This window comes from Aptenodytes patagonicus, chromosome 22 (genome assembly GCF_965638725.1).
Source record: "Aptenodytes patagonicus chromosome 22, bAptPat1.pri.cur, whole genome shotgun sequence".
In the NCBI taxonomy this organism is placed as follows: domain Eukaryota; kingdom Metazoa; phylum Chordata; class Aves; order Sphenisciformes; family Spheniscidae; genus Aptenodytes; species Aptenodytes patagonicus.
The window spans coordinates 5,353,962-5,375,742 of NC_134970.1; the positions used below are offsets into that span (position 1 = coordinate 5,353,962).

Sequence of the window (21,781 nt, forward strand, 5' to 3'; positions counted from 1 at the left end):
AGCAGATGATGCCAAGCCCCCGCACCCTCCCACCCTGGAGCCCACAGGACCTGCACCCTCCCTCTCAGAGCTGGACTCTCTGCAGGACCCTCCAACACTCAAACCCATCAGTGAAAGCAAGTCCTTGAATCAGCTGCAGAAGAGGGTGATGTCGGACAGGGAACTCTTCGACAAGAAGGCGCTGCAGCGGGAGAGCCAAGCCTTCCAGCGCCTGCTCAGTGACAACGGCCTGAACGGACTGGCCTTGCCGCCTGCAGACACCCCTGCCAGCCCCCCCTTCAGCGGTGTGGGCCGACGGACATCTGTCCTTTTTAAAAAAGCTAAGAACGGGGTGAAGCTGCAAAGAGGCCTGGACTGCTCCCTGGAGAACGGGGAGGACCACGGGCAGAGCGGGCAGCTTTCACCCTCCCGCCCTGATGGGGAGCGACAAGCTCGGAAGCGACTGCAGAGCAGGACCTGCAGCGAGAGCGATGGAGAGAAGTCGCCCAGGCAGGCGGGACAGAGAGGTAATTCCTTGGGATTTCTCTTCCTTCTGTACCCTTGGAAACTGTGAGATAGGGCTGAGGGAGTGGGAATCCTGGGGCCAAGTAAAGACATCTGCATCCAAACTGCTCACCTGAAACTCAGTTTATGCTGGGGGGAAATACAGTCCCTATAACCAGATGTGCCTGGTAAAAGCTTCAACTCTTCCACAGATTTCTAAAATAAAGCAGACAAGACAAGACATGTCCATAATGAGTTGCACCTCTCTTCTCCACTGACTCTACACGGAGTTTCTGGTAACTTAGTTCAGCCCTAGACACCTCCATTTTAGACATTTAAAGGTACCAAGATGAAGCCCAGGGAGGTCACAAGTAATTCTTCCCTTTACCAGTCAGCAGGGCTACTGTAAGAGAGAGTTTGCCATTTTTTGTAGGGCAAGCCAACCAACGTGCCCAGCTGCTTGCAAAGCTGTTGAATGGCCTGGCTGGAGACTCGGGGCTCTCCAGTAAGGGCTGAGAAGTGTTGGCATTCCTGCCCTCGCGGAAGGGTTTGCGTTGCCTCGGTCACTCTTAGGAGTGAGAGTTTCCTGCTGCAGAAATGGTGCATTTGGTTGGAAGTGTGCAGTGGACCGGTACCACAGCACCCATGGAAGATAAGATGTTAAACATTACTTTTACATCAGCTGTACCCTCAGTTCTGGGGTTTAAATAAAATTAGTGGGAATACCGAGCAGGTTCCTTTTCAAATTAGATCTGCAAATGAGAATAAGCAGCTGAGATGAAATTTGGAAAGAGACAAAGTGAAAAAGGAACATCTGAGTGACAGCAATGTGATTTCTTTTTAATTCTGTGTTAACAGCCATCATGGGACAGTTCCCATCTGTAAGGCTTGACTTAGCCCATACCTCAAATATTACCTTAAAGTTACTTGGCTGTCAGAAGGTTGCTAGCAAATCGAGAGTGGGAGGAAAGCAATTGAATGTGAGGACTGACTTACCAGGACAGGTTAAAGGAAACACAAATGGCTTCTCCAAAGGTTTGAGGGACTCACCGTCATCATCTGCCAGTAATTAAAGCAGAGAGGAGTTGTCCGCAATTGATACAGGTCAGAATGAGAGGCTGAAATTAAAAAAGGGAAAATAAAGGCAGGGTGCTGGAAAATCACTGATAACTAGGCAGTGACATTTTTCCTCTGCTGAAGCAGCACTGCTGGCTTTTTCCTATGAGTTGCAGCACTGCTTTTGTGATTCAACCCCTTCCACTGTTTCAAACACAATTGATTTCTCCTAACTGGAGGGAGTGTCTGGTGTGCCGAATCTGTTACCGCAGGAGCAGGTCAGCGTGATCGGGATTGTCAGAACAAGGTGTTTCCCAGAAATGTGCTCCTTGTGGCCATTCCATATTTATAGCTGGAAAAACAATAGTGGCCTTGGCATGAATTTGCCCTTTGTATGGCTGGCGGGCTTTTGATGAGCCCACGGGGAACCTGGGGGCGATGGGTCCCTGGATTGCGGAAGGCCGTGGTCATCTGGCTTCTTGTGCCTGTTCTGGGCTTGGGGATGCTCTCAGGGGTCATTCCCTGTCCACCCCTGCCTGTCCCTGGTTGTGGGATCTTGTTTAAGCTCGGAGGTGATCCTGGCTCTCTGTGTAGGTAACCCTCCGGGGCACAGAGCAGGAAACCTGGCAGTGAAGGGAAGATTTCCAGCGCTGTCAGCGTCTGGGGCAAAGAAGTGAAATATTCCACTTTACGGCTACAGTGACATTTGTACTGCCGGAGAGGAAGGTGGTGGGGAGCCGCCTTCTACCCAGGGGGAATTTGCTTCCTCAGTGCCTGCTCTGTCCACTGGAAAAATCTCATTTCCAGAAATTGAAGCAATGAGTTTCCTAGAGCGGTTTTCTCCCAGCAAGGAACCTATAACCGAATAAGCTATGATTTTATATGCCTGCTCCCGTGGGCAGGGACCAGCCCGGCAGCCAGGCCCGGGGTGAGGCAGGGAGAAGTCCATGGCAGTCAGCGTGAAACCTCCGTGTCTTTTCCAAATGACACTTGAAGTCAGATGAGCAAGTGGTTCATTTCCTGGCCTCTGGCCTTGCCCAGCGAGCTGGGTGCTGCGTGGAGCTCTCCTATGCCATCCCCGGGCACTTCTCCAGCACTCACTTCTTCAGAGACAGCCTAATTTTTCATGTGTCGGGGGTAGAAATACCTTTTATTAGTCACGTTTTGGTTGCAGCTGAGTCTGGGGAACTCGGGGCAGAATTTCCCTCTCTGGTTGAAGTACTCAGCATCTTTGTGGCTGGCAGTCATGGGACAGTGACCCTACCTGAGTCTTGGTAGCATCTCTGTGTCTTGCTGCTGCTTCTTTGGCCTGATTCCCATTTGTCTCCTCGGCAGGAGTGACTAACGGCTTTGCGAAGCACGCAGAAAGCGGCTCTGACTCCGAGTGCAGCTCTGGCCTGGGCGGTGGACTGGTGTTTGAAGCCTGCAGGTTAGTGCCCCGTGTGAAGCTGTTCCTCAGAAAACCTGGTCTCTGGATTAATCTGCCTGGTTTTATCGTTCGACTTCTTTGTTTAAAACCCAGCCCAAACCGTTACTTATTTTGTGTGTTGACCCTAAAGAGAAAAAGCTTCTTGGGTTCCATCCCGTCCTCTTAAGCTATAGGTCCCAAAAGCAGTGCTTGATTTTTCAAGCAAATGGGTATCTGTTACGCTTCTGTTTCTCAATGCATACACATCCTCTCTGCTGATGCATACCTTCTTGCAGTTCTTGAGAGCCAAAGCTAGAAAAACCTTGAACTCAAATGTCTAGTTCAGCACTGCAGGTGAAGCTGAACTTCTACCACCTACTGAATTGCTGCTTTCTTCCTCTCAGAGGTTTAAAGCAGAACTAGGCACTTCAGACAGGACTGAACAGACTTAAAGCAAATATCTGTCATCTTTTGGTCAGATGCAGTAGGCATTCATGGGTACCGTATCCATTTTCTGGTCTTATCTACCTATGCAGCCCTCCTAACATGCACCCAAGTCATTTCACGGCCCTTTCGCTGCACGGTAAAACCTGCATTATGCCAGAATCATGTTTGTGTGAGTTGTGAGCAGCGGGCTGAGAACATTTGACCTTGATGGCTAAGATCGTCCAGGACAGGCAGAAGCAAGACTTTCTTAGTTGATATTCTTAGTAATAATTTCAGTGCCTTGAACATGTCATTGCCCTCTGCTTGTCTTTGATGACCCTGAGGTTGATGACCCATCACTAGAGAAATATGTTCAGACATTTTATGCTTCCTCCCACTGCATGTGCTCAGTTAGTCCTGTAAGACCTCAAGTTTGCAATGTCAGTTGGGCACTTATAATCATAAAGCTCCCCATGCACACCCATTTTCAGGACTGAGGCTACAGTTTAGAACTAATAGCTGTGTAACAAATTATTCTGCAGCAGGGTTGAATCCCAGGAGCACTTTTTAAATGAAAACTTCGCTCTGCTATGCAGAGTGATCCTAAATGGTAGCTGTCAAAAGAGGCATATAGTTTTGCAGTTGTAGCTAAGGTTTGGTTAGTGTTTCCATTACAAATCCGGTTGCAAAGGCTTTTGTGCCCATGAAAAGGGGCAAGGCCCTGGGTTTGGAGGAGCAATTTTGGTGTGAGGGCTTTTCCCTGCAGCAGAGTGATCCCACCTCAACAAGTCAGGCGCGGGGCAGCCCGAGGGAAGCACGTGGCACCCCAGTAAATTCTCTCTCTTAGCACATGCTGAGCCCCTTGGAGGCATAGGACCTTCAGCTCTTCTCTGAGATGGGACGCCCACCCACCTCTTCATCTCTCCCCTCTTCTCTGGGCTCTGTGCCCAGATCCTCAGCTCAGTCATTGCCTCTTCTGTAAGCTGGATAGTACCATGACCCCCGTGCAGATCTCAAGAAGCTATTGCAATAAACTATCGTAAGGTGAAGAGACGCATCCAAGGGAACAAAAAGGAGAGACCTGGATTTGTGCATAGTTGTGTCATTTAAATGAGGGCCCTTGAGGGCCTTCATGGGGTGAGGATGCTGTCAGAACAGGACCAGGAGCCAGAAACTCCCTTTCAAACCATGTCTTGGCCTTATAGCCCACCGTATTTGCCTCCATTTCCCCATCTGTAAGTGAGGGAGACAAATCTGAATTCACAGGGGAGCGTGGGGGCTTGTTAGTTGGTGTTGGTATAGTACTTTGAAGATGGAAAGTGCGATGTAAGTGCTTACTACAATAATTGCAAACAATTCACATAGCAAAAATTACATTAGAGCTATGTGACACCCACAAAACAAGGAATTAAAAACAAGCTGATGTCTCATGGATAACTTGTACAATTATTCTATTTAGGAACAGCTGTTTACTGCTTTTTCTCCAGTCTTTCTTTTTGAGCACCAAATTAACTCATAATGGATTGCTTATTAGAAAATTGTAAAAGAAAAAAAAGAATTACAGTAAGTGAAAAAATATGATTGCTTGAGGTGGAGATAGTCCATTTTCTGAAATGTTTGTAGTGATGAGGTGAAAGGACGTTCAGGACATGGGCTGATAAGAGTCCAATTGCATATGTATTGTAGTCGTGTTGGAGGGCTGCTCTATCGTCTCTGAAGTCTGTACACAGCTGGGTGAGCTCATGCAAGCTCCAAGCCTCACGTCACTGCATCAGCTCTCCAGTCTTTGCTGGGTTTCTTCCTCAGGTTCACAGCTTGGCCCCTTTCATTGCTCATGGCAAAGCTGGGATGATGTCCACTGTACTTGCACCAGAAGAGATGTATTGATGACATTTTGTTGAATTATTCAGTGTTCTTTTCATGTCAATGATGCACCAGTACAGTAATTTTCCAGTATTTTAAGCAGAGCTGGGGAATCCATTTACTTGGTTTTGTTTTCAAGGGTAATCTGTTTTCCATATCTTTCGAACAGTGGTTTGATGCCTCCCAAACGAAGTCGAGGGAAGCCAGCTCTTTCTCGGGTGCCCTTCTTAGAAGGTGTGAATGGAGACTCCGATTACAGCAGCTCAGGTGAGAACGGCTGCACAGCCGCCCCACTTTGGGGAACACCCTGCTCCGGTCCCACCGCACCGTAGGGCTGACATCCATCTGAACCAGGGGGAGCAGGTCTCAATGCACGCCGGGAACCAGTCCTGCATGAACTATCCAGATTATAAAATCAGACTGCTGACCTGCCTGTGCATTATCACCTGCTTTGTAACGAATTTAGGTTATTGCATAAAAGGTTTTCCTGCTTTCACTTTTACTCATTGCCTGTGCCCTGTGTTCTCCTCAGATGGGTGCTTTCAGTAGGTCTGGTGTGTGTAATGTCCCTGGCCCTGTCTTCCCCTGTTTTGGGACTAGTTCTCTTTAATGACACTGCAATACAAACAGTAAATCATAATTACAAGAGGGGTCTCTCCAGAGATGACTTCATAGCTGTTCCCTCTTGCATTGCTATCATCGCTTTCAAAGTCTTTGTAACAAAGTCACTTTGTCAGACTGTGCTATACATCAGTAAAATTAAGTCACACTCCTCTAATACTACCCAAGGCACTAAAACGATCTTCCAGCGCTCACACGACCAGATTCTTGTCTTTCTTACGGTGTGTCAATGATAGAGTTACTGCAGGTCTATGCTGAAATCAGAATTCAGCTTTGACTCCCTGGTACGCCTGTGCCCTCTGTACAGCTCCCATGCGCTGGCTCCTGTCTCCCTGGGAACCGTTATTATCCTGGACCCCACGCGCTCAGCAATCTGCTTTGGAGATAAGCTTACAGAGCGGAGCTGGTACCGGGAGAATTAGAATCAGTGGGACAATTCTGTGTTTTAGAACATCATTTCATTAATGGAAGAATACATTTGGAATGCAATAGTGGAGAAGCACATCAGATCCGTCTTGGCAGTGTGCTCATTTGGGTTGTATTCAGCCTTTTCTAGATTCAGTCTGACTTCTGGTAAAGCCAGTGTATTGACCATTCCCCCGCCAGAGCAAGCACTACTTGCTGTAAAATTCACTTTAATGAAGATTACTCCTTTTCCAGGACCAGGAGCTGGCAGATTAGTTATTCATGTCTTGAATGGATCTTTTGCCATACTTCTGACTTAAGTTTGAAAAAATTGATGGCTAATAGACTTCTGTCAACTAGAACGAGGCATTTCCTGCAGAGATCAAATAGCCCCAAAGCATGTGGCGTCAGAATAGTCTAGATATTTGTGTTTAGGAGGAGTAAAAAGGAGCTCTCTGAACAGTGGTCCAAATTAATCTCAGTTACAGCTTCATCAGTTCCATTGAGGATGGATTTGGCTTGGTGGAGCCTAATAGACCAAATTCCTCTCTTGTATACCCATTTGATTTCAGTGATACAGCAGCTATTCACTCCAGAACTGAATTTGATTAATATTTCCATATTGAAGAGTTCATCTGAAGCTACATGCATGCATAGACTTAGGGCCATGATTTAGGAGACTGTGGCTTTATCTTAAAGCGGAACATGACTGTACTGACAGAGCATAAAGAAGGCTGGACATTCACCGTGGCCAGGCTGGATCTCACCGCACATTAAATTTTATCATAAACTTACTGCGGATGAGATGTGTGTCTTACCACCTCTGGTTTGGATACCCAGTGCATATAGGTACAAACAATAAGTGGCTTTCCATTTTGCTCTAGATCTTGATTAAGAGAAATGGTTTGGAATTATGGGTATGTGCATGCAGTAATGATTAAATGTATGCTCTTGTGTGACAAATAGCTGGACAATAGGTTTGTTATGAAAAAAAGGTGAAATTCCAGCTTTCTGCTTGCTGCAGAAGCAAATAGGTTAAAAAATTAAAACAGAAATACTGTCAATATGTTTTAAGTACAACAGTAGTTCATCTGTTTTAGCTGATTGCTACTGAGACAATGCAGACCATCATGCCTGGGTTAGATGACTATGTAGTTTCTTGTGTTATCATAACCTCCTTGCTAGTAATCGCCCTCCTAAGCCATGTCTCCTTCTGTCCCTTAGGCAGGACCCTCCTGATGTCCTTTGAGAGTCAGGCTGAGCTGGAGCCCTTGGAGCTTGTGTGGGCCAAGTGCCGTGGCTATCCCTCCTACCCTGCCTTGGTAAGTTCCCTGTTGCTCTCTCGCAGCCTGTACCCGCAGCGCAGGTAGCCCAGAACACAGTGCTAGCGTGCAGTGTAACCAGACAGAAAAGGAAAACTTCCCAAACCCATGCAATATGTGCTTTTTTTTTTTTCTTTCCCCTTTGCACAGTTAATTTTCCCTGTGCTCATTGTTTCAGAGCATTGCAGAGGATTCATAAAACATTGGTCTCTCGGTGCCAGGGATAGGAGGAGATCTTTCCTCTCCTCTCCTGTTCACTCTGCAGGTATGGGGAAAGTAATCAGTACTGTTGGCATGAAGAAGACCTAAATTTTGTAAAGGCAGGCAGCAGGTTCCGCTGGTATCTAACTGCCCACACATTTTCCTATATAGTGAGATATAGTGAGTACAACTCCATATGTAGGTGCCCAACTGGCCTTGTGATGTATATATCCTCTTCATTAACCATATGTTTAATTTAAATGTGAGAATATATGCATGTGTTTGCACCTAGTCCTTTGAACGATATTTCCTTAATATTTATCCATCTTTGGATATTTGACTATTAATGTGAAATCCATAAACCTGGCTTCAGTGAGCACCATACTCAGTTCCAAAGCAAGACATGACACGCAGCTATTGCTAGGAAGTGCCAGTACCACTGCAGGCTTTTAAGTGCTTGTTAAGTTATCAACAGAGATTGCTGAAGTAAGTATGTAAGTAAGAACATGAGATAGGCTGGCTATGTTTTGTTGTTTCTGCTACTTTTAAATATATCCCTTGAGACATGGCTCTTCCTGCCATCTCTGCTCCGTGTAATTTCTGCATGGCTGCAGCCATCCCCTTAAGTACCTTTACGGTTGGGATCGCTAAGACAGACAGCGCTTGTGACTGCTGAGAAATTGTAGGGGGTGAAAGCTAGTGTAGTCATCACGGAAATTACACGGGTCTCTACATCCAAGCAGCAGAGCTGTGAAACCATCCATAAGCTGACACAGCATGTATGCCTGGCTGTGGCTGAGCACAGTTCTGATGCCGTCAAAAAGGGCAGATTCTGCTAAAAGAGTGACCCTCATCCATGCTCTTGCTCTGAGTGGGAGCCCAGAGGAGAGAACAGCTACGGATCTGCTAGCCATGTTGGCCAGCCAAAGCATTTTTAGATATTCATGTGGCTACAGCCAAAGTTAAACTGTGCTTTAGCATGGCTTTAAACACTGAGATTGCTACCAAAATGCCTTTTTTGGGGGCAATCTGTGGTGGTGGAAAAGTGTCTTAATAAATTCCTACAGCTGGCCAGTGTCAAAGCCAAGCTGCTTTTTCAAGCCCTTAGGAGCCAAGATCAGGAGGCAAAGAAGACTAGACCGAGTATTGCATCCACCCTTTGCTGTTTCGTTCTCCTCCTGTGATCACATAGCACAAATGTTGGACACTGACATTTCTGCTTTGTATGGGGAGACTCGATGCATCTGTTGTTACTTCTCTCCAAAATGACCTTAGTCTGCGTTTCTCTAGCCCGATAAAGCTGGCACTGCCTGTTGACTCTCTCCCAATATTGGGCCTGATTCTGATCTAACAGCAGCATAAATCTGAGCAATGCCGCTGAGGTCAACTGAATTGCACCAGAATGGAGCTGTTGTGAAATCGCATCAGTCCTGCTGAGTACAGCAATGGTGTTACGTTTATTGTACAAGTTAGGGGTGAGGGAAGGAAATCTTTTGCTGAACACAACAATACCGGGTTTGTACTAAATTACCAGTTAGTGTAAATGCATCTACATCCACACAGAACCACATCCTTATGTCCTTTCCCTTTTTTAAGATTGGGTGCTTGGCCTTTGGACTGACTGGCTTCCACAGGGGAAGCCTTGAGGACAGGAAAATTCTTTAAAAATTGCCGCTGAGACAGAGCAAGCAATTTTGCTTACCCATCCTAAGTAGATTTTAATTGTCTAGCTTGGATAGACTGAAAGAACAGAAAAAAAAAAAATGCATTCTCTGCAGTACTTGAAGGGTTTTGTGCTTAAATATCCTTTCCCTGTGTCACTAGATAATCGATCCCAAGATGCCACGCGAGGGTTTGCTCCACAATGGAGTCCCCATCCCAGTCCCACCCATGGATGTGTTGAAGTTGGGGGAGCAGAGGCAGACAGAGGCAGGAGAAAAACTCTTCCTTGTCCTTTTCTTTGACAACAAGAGAACCTGGTGAGTGTGTGCAGACAGGCGGGGGCCTGTGGTGAGTGCTGTGGCAGAGAGGGAAGATTTAACATTATCTTTGGTATATGGGAGCATACAGGGATTATGATGATGATGTTACATGTAAATTGGAGAATTTAAATATGCAGCAGTCAAGAAGAGTCTAAATGAGGAAGCCAGCCTGCTTTTCCCTGACCCAAGAGCATGACATCTGACTGCTCCACTTCCACGGTGAACAGCCCAGCATCCTTCACCCAGGGGTAACATCACCACAAAAATACCGAGGCACACGAAGAGCCAATTTAGTAGTCAAAATCTGCAGCAAACTGGAGAGAGCATTTGACTTTAAAACACCAGCAGACTGAGCAGTCACTTCCACTGCTGCGCAAAAGATTTGCCTAAAATCTCCAGGGTAACATTTTCAAAATGCTGGGTTTATTCCATATTTAGACTTGCCTGATTTTTCAGAGGTGCCGAGAACCTGCAGTTTTCAAATCAAGATATTTGTTTAAGATTGAAAATGTAGGTGTAAGCACCTGGTTCAGGGCAAGTGAAATATCTCAAGGCCTTTTACTGTTCTGTCTCAGACAGACTGAATCTGCGGATTTTAGTATAGTGGCTGACCATGCTCACATGGTAACAATAACCCAGCCAGATATAATAAGCCACAAACCAGTGAAGTGCCTTAAAAATAAGCAATAAGGCTTTGAAATCCATGTATGAAACAATGGGAAACTTGTAAAATTGGAGCTTTATGCTGGAAGAGGTGACTCCCTGCAATGAGGCAGGCAGCCGCACGCTGAATCCGCTGGGTTATTTAACCAGTAAATTCCACATGGGAACATGAACCGTGAACCAAGCAAATAAATTGTCACACAGGAGGCAATACCTGTGTGCAGCTGGGATCACAGATCCAAAGAGTTCATACTGCGGACAAAGCGGATGCTGGGCCGTTGGGGTGCATGTGGGAACGGAGGAGAGAATGGGCTTGCCTCTTCTTCTGCTGCCTCTGTAAAATAAGATAACAAGAGTTGAAAAAGGAGCCTCGTGGTATTTTGAGAGCCCTTTTCCTCCTTAGTCTCCTGGGGAAGGTCTTTGCTGGCATCCCTGGAAGAGCAGGGAACCGCAAGATCAGGGAATGGCGAGGGGCTGGAGGAAGGAGGCGAACGTTGCCTGGAGGCTGTGTCGTGGCTGGAGGGAGGGTGTATTGTGGTGAGAGAGCAGAGCCAAACACACAGCGAGGTAAAGCAGCAAGGGGGAGTGTTTCCCCCTACATTTTGGGGCTGCTGCGGTGTTTTATGCAGTTTAAAGAGATGGAGGCAAGGTGCAACACAGGCAAAGGAAAAGCATGTGCTGTTTTCTTGGGAAGCTGAGAAGGGGGCCACATTTGCATCGCTTGATGAGTATGTTTGTGTCCTCTGGAGAAAAGAGGTGCCAAGAGACACAGTCCCGAGGGTTTTTATTAGTACACTGCATTGTTTCACTGTCCCTGATTACCAGAACCACTTGATACGGGGCATGTTCTTCAAAGAGGTACTGGTGATTTTTAGCTGAAAATCAATGGCAGTGCCATGCTTCCTGTTGCTGTAGTCATCAGTTTTGAAAAATCTAAATCCAAACTTATCATTGAAACTACCTTCCCAATAAAAACAGCATTTCCTTGGCTTTGCCCTGCTCTTGTTGAAGACAAGCTCCGGTGGATATCTACACTTTTATTTGACCACTTAGATCCTTGTTTGCAATTTGTGGGAAGCTAGGGTGCCTCAGGAAAGTCCTAAAAACCCCTCTTAGTGCCAGATCCAAATTCTGCTGACTTCAGTGATGCTGCAGAAGGGTCACAAAGACTGAAATTGGCCCCTCATCTTTGTGGTGAAGATAAGCTGAGCTGCCCTGGGTCGTCCGTGTTGGCTGGCTGGGAGATGACGTTGAACTGTGCTAGCAGTGGCTGAGGTTTAACTCCTAGGGGCTGGACTCTGTTAGGAAGGATGACATGTTTCTGAGTGTGCTAATTAACCTGGGCTAATGACTGCACAATAAGAACTTGCTGTAGAAAAGGCACTTGCAATTTAAGTCACCAGTTGGTGGGGGTCAACTTGTGCTTGGAGTGTGTCTACTGGAAGCTGCCTGTTCCTGGATGGTATCAGATAGTTGTAGTCACCCAAACCCCAATGCTTACAGCCTCTTGGAACAAGGCAGAGCTTTCTCAGGGGTAAAAACTTACTTTCCACAATGGAAGTCCCTGTATTTGCTGCTCTGTGGAACACAGGAGTTTCCAAGTTTCCCCTGGAGCTCCAAGGAGCATTGAAAGCCTTGAGTAAGGACTCCAAGGAGAGATAAAACTGTGCTCGTGCAGGAAGGCATTTTGGCTACAGGTGGTTCTTCCATGTCAAATGCAGGCATTTAGACATTTGTAGCATCGTTGTTTACAATCATCAATTGTAAACAAATAGATCACACGAATGTAGGTGCTCCTGGGGAGGAGACGACAACTGAGTAATCACTGCTGAGACATGTGGGGAATGCTTGAGGAGCTGGAGTACTTGGCCGTGTCTTGGAAACTCTTGGGACAAAGTCCTTGGCCTGTTGCAGCAGGTATGAGAGCCAGGCACATTGGAGCAGTCAGCCTCCTGCAGAGAGCTCAGGCGCAGCGTTGCAAGGGCAAGAGGCCTCCAGGTGTTTGCTCTTCTTTCCCTGTTTCCCCTCTCGATGCCCTCGGTGACGGGGCTTTGCGCTCTCCTTTCTATTGCAGGCAGTGGCTTCCACGTGACAAAGTCTATCCCCTCGGCGTGGACGACACAGTGGACAAGTTAAAGATGATGGAAGGACGGAAAACCAGCATCCGCAAGTCTGTGCAGGTGGCATACGACCGAGCCATGATTCACATGAGCCGTGTGCGGGGAGATCATCCCTTCCTTACGTCCAGTTACCTGTAAGGGGTCGGGGTGGCCGGTCCTTCTTTTCCTCCAGACCCCGTGCTCGCTGCGTCGGCAGAGCGGACCGTCTCGTGCACTGACTGGCCGGGGGATGCTGTTCCCAGCAGCTGTCAGCACTCCTCGAAGTACCCTGAAATGTGCCAAAAAGCCTGTCCAGCTTCTTTCTGAATGTGTCTCGCTGAAGGGCTGGCAGGAGATGAAACGTATAGTCTACAGGGCCAGGAGTAAGGTAGTTAGGAAAAGCTGCCAGGTGACGGGAGCCAAGGTGAGCTGATGCAGTGAGCAGAGCGCAGCACTCCGATGTTCGGACCTCATGCACCCTCCCTCGCCCCTGCCTCCCCCGTGCCGCTGGGGTTTTTAAGTCGTCAGCCAGCCCCGAGTAATTCCCGGGAACCCGTCACCACTGGAACCGAACCAGGATCCTTTACGGAAATCCCAACTGGACTTTCTTGTGCCAAATTTACCCTAACCATCATTGGCCTTTTTATTTTTTTAAATGGCATTGATTGTCCCATCACGTTAAAAAAAAGAAAATCGTAGCTGGGAGTTCGCGTTACGATTTTCCTGCCTACGTACATAGTGTTTTCATGTTAGATTTCTCTCATGGCATTTAGAAAAGCTTGAGATATTTTGGTAACCTTCCCCTCTGCCGCACACACTTACATGCACAGATGCACAGAGCTTTAAATACGAAAAGCAAATTACCTGTTTTTTGTGTGTGTGTGTATGTCCTAGAAATTTATTTGGTAGTTTCACATTTAAATTCTGATTTCTGTGACTGTGCTTGTTCCAGTAACATTTCATATCATGGTTTAGTACAGTACTGAGTCTAAGCAAAGATAACTTCCTTTTTTTAAGAAGCAAAACTAATTTTGGAGGTGTCTAGGAGCTGGAGCAGCTTTGCAGGCACTGAGGTTGATCAGGGTTGGAGGGAGATACATCTTTTGTGTTGGTTTATGCACATTTGGTGTAAGGCTCCTCTTCCTTTCTTCCCTTTTTTTCTGTCTCTCTAATGTTTTCCTCTGGCTCGGTTTGGGTTGAAACCAAGCACTAACTAGAGCACACGACCATTTTGCCTTTTCGCCTTCTCCCACACACGCATATCCTTTCCCGGGTGTGTGGGTCTCCAGCGCTGTCATCCACGAAAACCCAACTAAACCCAGCTCTGCAGACAATCCCTGGTTTTTTGGGTTTGCATTGCAAAAACGGGGGCAACTGATGTTTGGAAACTTGATGACAAAACCTTTTCTATTAGCCAAGGACTTTATGATTTCTCTGATCTCTTCTGTTGTGTATCCCTTTTTGCTTTCCCATTTTAAGAACCAAAGGTGCAGGGCAAGATTGTAGATTGAATATCATCATTTCACTTTTTAACTCAATATTTTTTTATTATTTTAACTTTTTCATACTGAAGAGAATGTGGGGTCAAAATAATAATAATTAATAATAATAATGAATAGTGGGGAGTAATCACTGCCATTTCTACTTGGTCTACTTTTTTAAAATACCACTTCTTATACATTGGGACATGGAACCACACTTTAGGGAAGATTCCTGTAACATATGGAGATGGGGCATAGGATTTTGTAAAAATAATAATAATAATAATAATAATGCCTATGGAGTGTGGCTAGGGAAGGATGTTGTGTATATAGTTGTAAGATACTGTTCTAAATTATTTAGACCTATTGTCACCATTCTTGAAGTCCTCAGTTGTGTTGCTGGGTCTTTTATATGCACACAGTGTAATTTATTTAAAGGAACATACACTTTTCCAGGTGGTAGCTCAGCTGTGGACTTGTGACCTGTGTATATGTTTTAAGATCTTGGGATTTGGGGTTTTTGGGTTTGGTTTGGTTTGGTTTTGTTTTTAAATGACATTTTAGAATTTGAATTGGCTAATATCCTGCTGTTGCTACGGGACCTAAACGTTACTGTCAGTCTGCTGTAAAGCACAGATCGCTCTATTTATTGTAGAAAGTGAGTTTATTTGCTTTCTAGAATTGTTTATATCAGATGGTATAAGAGAGGTAATAAGAAAATCTATGCTTGTAAAGAAAAAAAAAAAGGCTAATTTTACCTACTATAATCTGACTGTCTGAGACTATATTTTCTCTCTGAGAAATAAATGTTCTAACGTATAAAAAAAAGTAAGAGTCCTTCCTTGCTAGTGTGGTCCTGAGGTCCAGGACATCACTTACCGTGATGGTGTTTATTCGTCCCAGTCGTCCCAGATGCGGGCGTAAAGCGGTTGCAAAGAGCAGTGTTAGGGAAGGGACGTGCGGAGGAATTCCTTGTGCTGCCTTGAACATCTCCCGGAGGTGAGTTTGCTCCCTGTGCAACGGGTAACAGGGTTGGGTGCTGCAGGATGGGATCCCACCTGGCTCCGTGCACGGCAGCCCTCTGGCCAGGGGGTGGCTGAGAGCCCCAAAGGGATGGGAATTGGGAATTTGGGGCTTGAATCCCGTCTAGTGATGCTCGTGGTGGGCCGGGGGCTCCTGCGATGCCAGGCCAAGGGCAGTGGGATTTGCCAGCAGATGGAGACAGGAGCCGAGCCGTGTGGATGCAGCAGGGCCGGACTCTGCAGCCGGGCTGGTCCCTGGCTCCTGGCTGGGGAGGGTTTCTCATAGCAGGGCTCTTGTGTTGTCTCTCTTCCCTAAGATGCATTTCCCTCCCTGCACAGGTTCGCGTTGCCGCAAGCGGTGGTGCATCATCAGGACCCCTTCGCTGTCCGGCCCCTCTCTGCAGACCCCGGGTTTCGCTGGAGGCTGCTGCTCTCCGAGGATGCAGGTATCGTTCCCGTTTGCCACGAGCATGAAGCCCTTCTGGAGCCAGAGGCACAGACCCACCGCCGTGATGCAAAACCCTGCAGGAGCCAGGGGACACTTTTCCCTTCCTTTCTCCCACCCCGTTGTCAGCCTGAGTGCCCCAAATTCTGCAGGGGAGAGATACAGTCACCTGCTTCGAGGCCTCATCCTGGCTCTCGCCTCCTTGCCCAGCCTCTCTGCCTGCCTTGCCGGCACGTCCTCTGCCTCCCGGGCTCAGATAATTGTCAGCCTGATCCATGAAAAGCCCCCGTTTCTGATAATCTCCCGTCCCCAGCGGCCGCCGCGCTATCATGGTCTCTGACCCTCATCTCCAGCTGATATTGAAATACCGAGTAATTAAATTCCTGTTTGCTCCCTAATAGGTTTGTCCTTTCGGATGCTTCTGCCTTTAATTTGAACACAAGGCTGCCACGGGTCTCTCCAGCACCGGTTTGCAAAGCTGGGTTTGTCTTGCCTGGATCCAGCCCCGGCAGCAGCATCTGCGGGAGCTGCTGAGATCCGCTGTCCCTCCAGAGCTGGTGCAACAGCATCTCCTGGGGCTGCCACCGACGGGACCTTTGCCTGAAACCAGTAATTAATTTGCAGATTTGCAAGCAAAACTTTCTAGCGGAGAAGTTTAATTTCCCCTTGATTACGTGGTGTGTGTTGCTTGGTGTCGTCAATGCTTCAGGTGCAGCCACCAGCCTTGCCCCATCCGTTTCTCTGTGTTTCTTTTCGGAGTCGCAAAAAACGGAAGAAACAAAGTCAATGAAAACAAGAAGATCCCCTGGCTCGGCTCGGCACGCTGGCAGGGTAAGGACACGGCTCTTTATCCGGCGTTGGGGCGATGCTGAATGCTGGCAGATTCTGATCAAGGGGAGGGGAAGTTCGCTGGATTTCTGCAACCATTCCGAATTTTCTGAATTTTGTTTTTCTGTCGAGGTGCCGGGTGCAGGGATGGCAAATAATGGCCAAGAACGAGTCACGTCCCAGACCCAGAGCGGGGTCTTGTTTGTGGACGTGCCTTTCAAAAAACCTCCCACAGGAGACCGAAATGCAAGAGCAGGGTGGACCGTGCCCCTCCGGCCGCTGCAGCGCTGGCTCGGGGGGTGCCGGGGGGGGGTGCAGGGGTCGTGCCCAGCCCTGGGCAGCCACAGGTAGGTGCTCACACACGTGCATTGATTTGTGGGATGGGTCTCCTTAGGGCAAGTGCTGCTTCCACACCCACAGAGGATGAGTTTTTTCCCATCACATGTACTGACTACACACCCACAGCCATAGGTACATCCAGGGGACAGCTCTCCCTGCGTGCTAATTATAATTGTCTGTAAGTATAATTAGCACTTTCTATATAGACATAGCATATATATGCAATGCAAATATGCTCCAGGAGAAAACGGGGGCAGTTTTCTCCTCTGTGTGTGACTCAGCCAGACCCTCGGGGGGTCCAAGTCCTCCCCTTTGGTGAGGACAGGGGAGTTTACACCGGGTGCTGTGCATGGGTTTGGCCTCGGGCTTTTCTGTGCAAGAAAAAGCGAAGGGAGGGAGGGAAGGAGCAGCATGGAGCCAGCTCCTTGGAGGCAGATGGATAGCAGGTGACAAAACCTAATGGTGCCACCGTGCTGAGGATTAATCCTCTCCTGCTCCAGCCTCCCAAAATAGCCCTGGCTCGCTGGTTTGTGCGTTGCAGGATGTGTCCGGGATCGGCAGCCCCTGGAGCTGGGGTCTCCACGCTGCCCCGTGTGAGGAGAGGGGGAGTAACGGGTGGGTAACACGTGCTTCAGTGCTCGGAGGGCTGGAGCTTGGGCAGCAGCTAGGAGGAAAGCCATGAACCAGGTATTTTTATTTTTCTTCCTTGCAGCAGTAGACATGAGCAGCCCGTGTCCTCGGAGCAAGCCAGGGCCCCTTTGCAGCTCAGGATGGGAGTCCGATCCTGGGAAGGACGGAGATGGGGAAGAAAGGCAGCCTGGATGGACAGGACGAGCAGATAAAGGTGAGGATGAGGAGGGAGGGGCAGGCGAGGGAGTCGGGGCTCTCCTTCCAGCGTGTGATTAGTTTTTCTTTAGTGTTCCTCAGCGTTTGATGGATGATGCTCCGCTGTGAAACGCGCTGTAATTACTCAGCGGGACAGCAAGGGATTCATCAGTGGTGATCAATATTCACAGCATCCATCACGCCTGCGGGCAGCCCGACCCGCTGCGCACGCAGGCTCTGGCACAGACCCACAACCCGAAACGCCGTGTGTGTCCCCGTAGACCCCCAACCCCGTCCCAACCCTTGGGTGCCATTTGGGGCGAAGCCGTGTAGACCCACAGCAGTCCGGGACCATGCACAGGATTTGCAAGAAGCCGCTAATGATGGTGCAAATGTTTTTGGCATGCGTTGGCGTGTGCGCACTCGTGTACAGGTGCATAAAAAAGGGAAACATTAAAATTTCCAGCATTCTCCTCTTTCACGACCTGGATCCCTTTTTCTCCCAACACTTCACAGCTCCTCTCCGGAGCTTGCACCCAATTCCCAGGGCCTGGGAATGAGCATCTCTTGGCACCTCCCGTGGGAAAAACACCCTGCAACAGCCACACCGTCGGCTCCCGGGCGGCATCGGGCGTGTGGGAAGTCGGCAAGGAGCCGGCTCCAAAATGCAGTTACTTGCTTTTCCCAAGTGTAGTTTTAGTGCCCTCGAGGCCGCGGTCCCTGATTGAGGGATGCACTGATGTAACGCTGGTGTTAAGCTGACACTGTCAAGTAATTGAAGTCCTGCATTTATTGTAGCCTGGTTTAGGAAAGGGAAAAGGGATTTATTTTTCCTGAGCATGCCTGGAATTTTTATTCCCCCTTATTTATTTACTACATTCTGTGGAAATGGTTATAAGTAATTTTTTTTTTATTATTTTTTTTTAATTTTTTTTTTTTAGTGCAGACGTTTTGCAGTGTTTGCAGATCAGGAGCACTTCAGGGCGTGCCAAGCGGGAGGTGAAGCTGACAACAAACACGGAGCTCGGGCCTCGCTCCCTGCCGAGGGAAATTCAAAAGGAGCACGGGGCCGGGCCGGGGAAGGGGCTTGTGAAAAATCTCCACAACCAGCAGGTGTTTTCCTTAAAGAAGAGCCCAGGTTTTGCTCCGATCGGAGCCTTTTTGATAATGGTGATAACTGTACTGTTTGGCATCCTTGCTGCCAGTAGGGCGATGCCTAGGTGATGCCGGGGCGATGCCAGAGTGAATCCGTTGGGATTTGGCTGCTTCCCGGCAGGAAACCTCCCTTCACCCGTGGTCTTGACCCAGCAAGGAGAAGCCGAGGCTGTAAAACGCATGTTGGGATTTGGTGAGGCTTTCAGCGATGCACCAGAGTTACAGGAGTAACCAAACTGGGGGGATGGACTGACAGACGAAGGGAGGAAGGATGGACGGGCGGCGGTAGAAACCGATGCCTCTCGCAGCGCTCGCATGGACGGGGAAACTGGATTTTCTCTCCAGTTTATTGACTTCATTCTTGGCACCGTCCTGATCCCCTCCTCTCTTCCCACCCGTGGGCATTTTCTTAAAAGAATTCCTCCAGTAAAAAAAATACACAGAAAACGAGAAAAACCCCACCCAGTTCATTCTGAAAAGCGCAATATTAAATTTTAAATCCTAATTTTCTGGCTTATCAGGTCCCTGGCTGGCTGGAGCAAACAACCAGACAACGAAAAGCAGCGCTTCAATAACAGAGCGGTGAGCGGCTGCCCTTCTCCCACGCCGCCATCCATCAGAGAGCGTTTTGTGGAAAAGAAAGGAAGGAACCAGAGTAAGACATTGTCGATGGATCGATAGCGCTGGAGATAAATGATGGAGCTTTGCCTGGGGATTTATGGAGACCGTTGGCCAGAGACGTGCCCCGCGTTTGCTGGGGCGGGCGGCGATGCATCCTGGGACCGGTGCATGGCACATCTTTTGCCCTGGTTTTTATTTCGGCTACGTCAGGTTTCCTGCCCATCGGCCAGGTTTGATCAACCCTCCTTAGAGCAGAATTAATATCCCCTGCAGACGGTACGGGTTGCATGGAGTCAGGCTCCACTTTGCAAGGCGATGGAGCCGCGCAGCCCCACAAGCTGCAGCGCTGTGACCCCGGTGCTAAGCCGCAGAGCCCTGCAGGCTGGGGAAACCCGGCTCACTGCACACCCCTGCGGCTACAGCACACGCCGGGCATTTCCACGGGCACCGAGACCCCCCCGACGTCAGGGAAAAGCCGAGATGGCTGCTAACGCCGCCAAGCTGTCCTGGGAGCTTTTGTGGGGATGCTGGTGAAGAATTTGTATTGTAGTTCACGTGTTTTAACTCTGCCTGTTCACTTCGACACTGATCAGAAAAGAAATGAGATTGTCACGCTAATATATTTTAATTAGTCCATTAGCATTGCTAAATAAAATAAATTTTGTAGGCAGCCGCGCTTGCTGAAGCGTGAACTTTCATTTCTCATTCTTGGGGCTGCGCAAAATTATTTCTTCTGCCTTCCGAGGAAATTTTAAGCTGCTTCTCGTCGCCCGACCCCGGCTCCTTCTGCAGGACCCGCTCCCTCTGCCGCGGGGGTCCCGGGAGGCTGCGCGCGGGCTGGGGATGCGGCACGGAGCGAGGGCGAAGGTTTGGGAAGAGGCTCTGTGGAGACCGGGTTAGGGGAGCCGGCAGGTAATTAATTGAGTGGGATGGATGGTGGGGTGATGGGTGGTAGGAAAAGGGTATTTAGACTTCGGGGATCAGCTGACTTAAAAGAAAGCCTTGTCTCTACCTCCAGGTGAATTTAAATTAAAGGGAACAGCGTGAGGAGCTGGAATATGAATCGAGGCAGACCTGTAAGTCTGATCCCAGCCGTCGGCTGCGGCCGAGGCTCCGGGGAGCCGGCGGAGCTGCGGGAGCGGTTGGCCACAGCCACGGAGGAGGCGAGGGAGCACCAACCTGGCCCCAAGGCTGCAAAAAGCACAAGAAAGCACAGGTCTGTCCCGCGGGTGACTGCTCCGGGCACCCGTCCCGCCGCTCCTCTGGTGCTGCCCAGCTCTGGGCACCAGCCCGGGATGCTCCAGCCCCCTCGCTGCCTCGCTGGCAGTCTTGCTGGAGCTGTTGCACTGCAATTTTAATGCCGTAGTGTTTTAAAGCAAAAATAAGCTCCCCATCAGCATTCCTACCCTCTCCCCAAGGGCAGCTGGTTTGACGGGCCAAAAAAAAATGATTTCCCAAGACCCTGCACCCTTGGCTGTCACCCGCTGTGGCATCCCCAGGGACTCGGGTGCTTCCCCCTGTTGCTGCAATCCGCCCTGACCCTCCGCTGTACAATGCCTTGTGCTGTCATTTGGAGAGTTATTTTGGGGACTGAAAAAAGAAGAAAAAAATTAGCTAAAAGTCTTACTGTCAGTGTTTCAAACCTTTATACACCTTAATTTGGAGTCCTATAACTAGGAAGATTTTACGGTGCACGATGTTTCCTGGCTCAGGGAGAGCTGCAGCTGTAAGTGAAGGTATTAAAAGGGGAGTTCTTCACTTTTTTTTTTCTACGATTTCCACCTGTTGCAAGGAATGGGGGAGAAGGAGGATTCGGCAACAAGAAGGGATGTTGGGAAGCTGCTTCTCCCGAGGAAAGCACCGAAAACCAGCAGCCACAGACCTACCTCAGCCCAGCCGCTGCCATTAACTTCCCTGCTGACATTTTGGGATGAAATTATTACATATTAATAAAATAGCTTCCCCCTCCCGCCCCATCTTTTCCTCTTTTAACAAATGAAATTATGACTTACTGAATTAGTCTGCGGCTAAAAGGTTTCCATGACAATGGCATCCTCCAGGCACACCAGCTGCAGCACGGTGCCCGCACCGGCCCCGGCCCTCGCCCCCCCCGGCTTCATCCCCCCAGCCCGAAATGGGGGAGATGAGCGGGTGCAGGGAGTCACGCCAAGAAATTCAAACCGTGGTGGGGCGAAGAGGAAGCCTCGGTGATGAGGGGGGGGGCAGCCCAAAGGGGCATGAAGTGAGTTGTGGGGGGTCCCAGCACAGGTTTTGGGTTTTTTTTGGGTGGCCCGTCTGTGCTGGGGGGTCCCCATTGGCATCGCCCCCCAGCCCCGCGCTGAGCGGCACCAGGAAACCAGGTCCCAAAAATCCCATCGAGGTAATTAGGCTGAGCCACGAATTCGCGGCTTGGAGACTGATTGCAGCGGATGGGGCAGGGATCTGGGGGCTTGGGGCTTTGGAGCTCTTGGGGGGGGGGGAGGGGGGGGGGCAATTTCTGCCCCCCTGCCCCGGACAAACCAGCGCTTTTCATAGC

At 48.9% G+C, this 21,781-nt stretch overlaps 1 protein-coding gene across 4 annotated transcripts in view; it reads left to right on the top strand.

Moving 5' to 3' along the window:
• Nucleotides 1-14,826, top strand: part of BRPF3 (bromodomain and PHD finger containing 3) — a 29,146-nt gene extending 14,320 nt beyond the window's left edge. For 3 of the 4 annotated variants that reach the window (XM_076357831.1, XM_076357832.1, XM_076357834.1), the window contains exons 8-13: nt 3-506; nt 2,875-2,968; nt 5,406-5,503; nt 7,487-7,584; nt 9,610-9,764; nt 12,505-14,826. In XM_076357831.1, coding sequence (XP_076213946.1) covers nt 3-506; nt 2,875-2,968; nt 5,406-5,503; nt 7,487-7,584; nt 9,610-9,764; nt 12,505-12,688 — 1,133 coding nt within the window. In that variant the 3' untranslated portion in view covers nt 12,689-14,826. The remainder of the gene's footprint in view (nt 1-2; nt 507-2,874; nt 2,969-5,405; nt 5,504-7,486; nt 7,585-9,609; nt 9,765-12,504) is intronic. The other variant, XM_076357833.1, reaches the window with a different exon arrangement.
• Nucleotides 14,827-21,781: the final 6,955 nt, after the last annotated feature.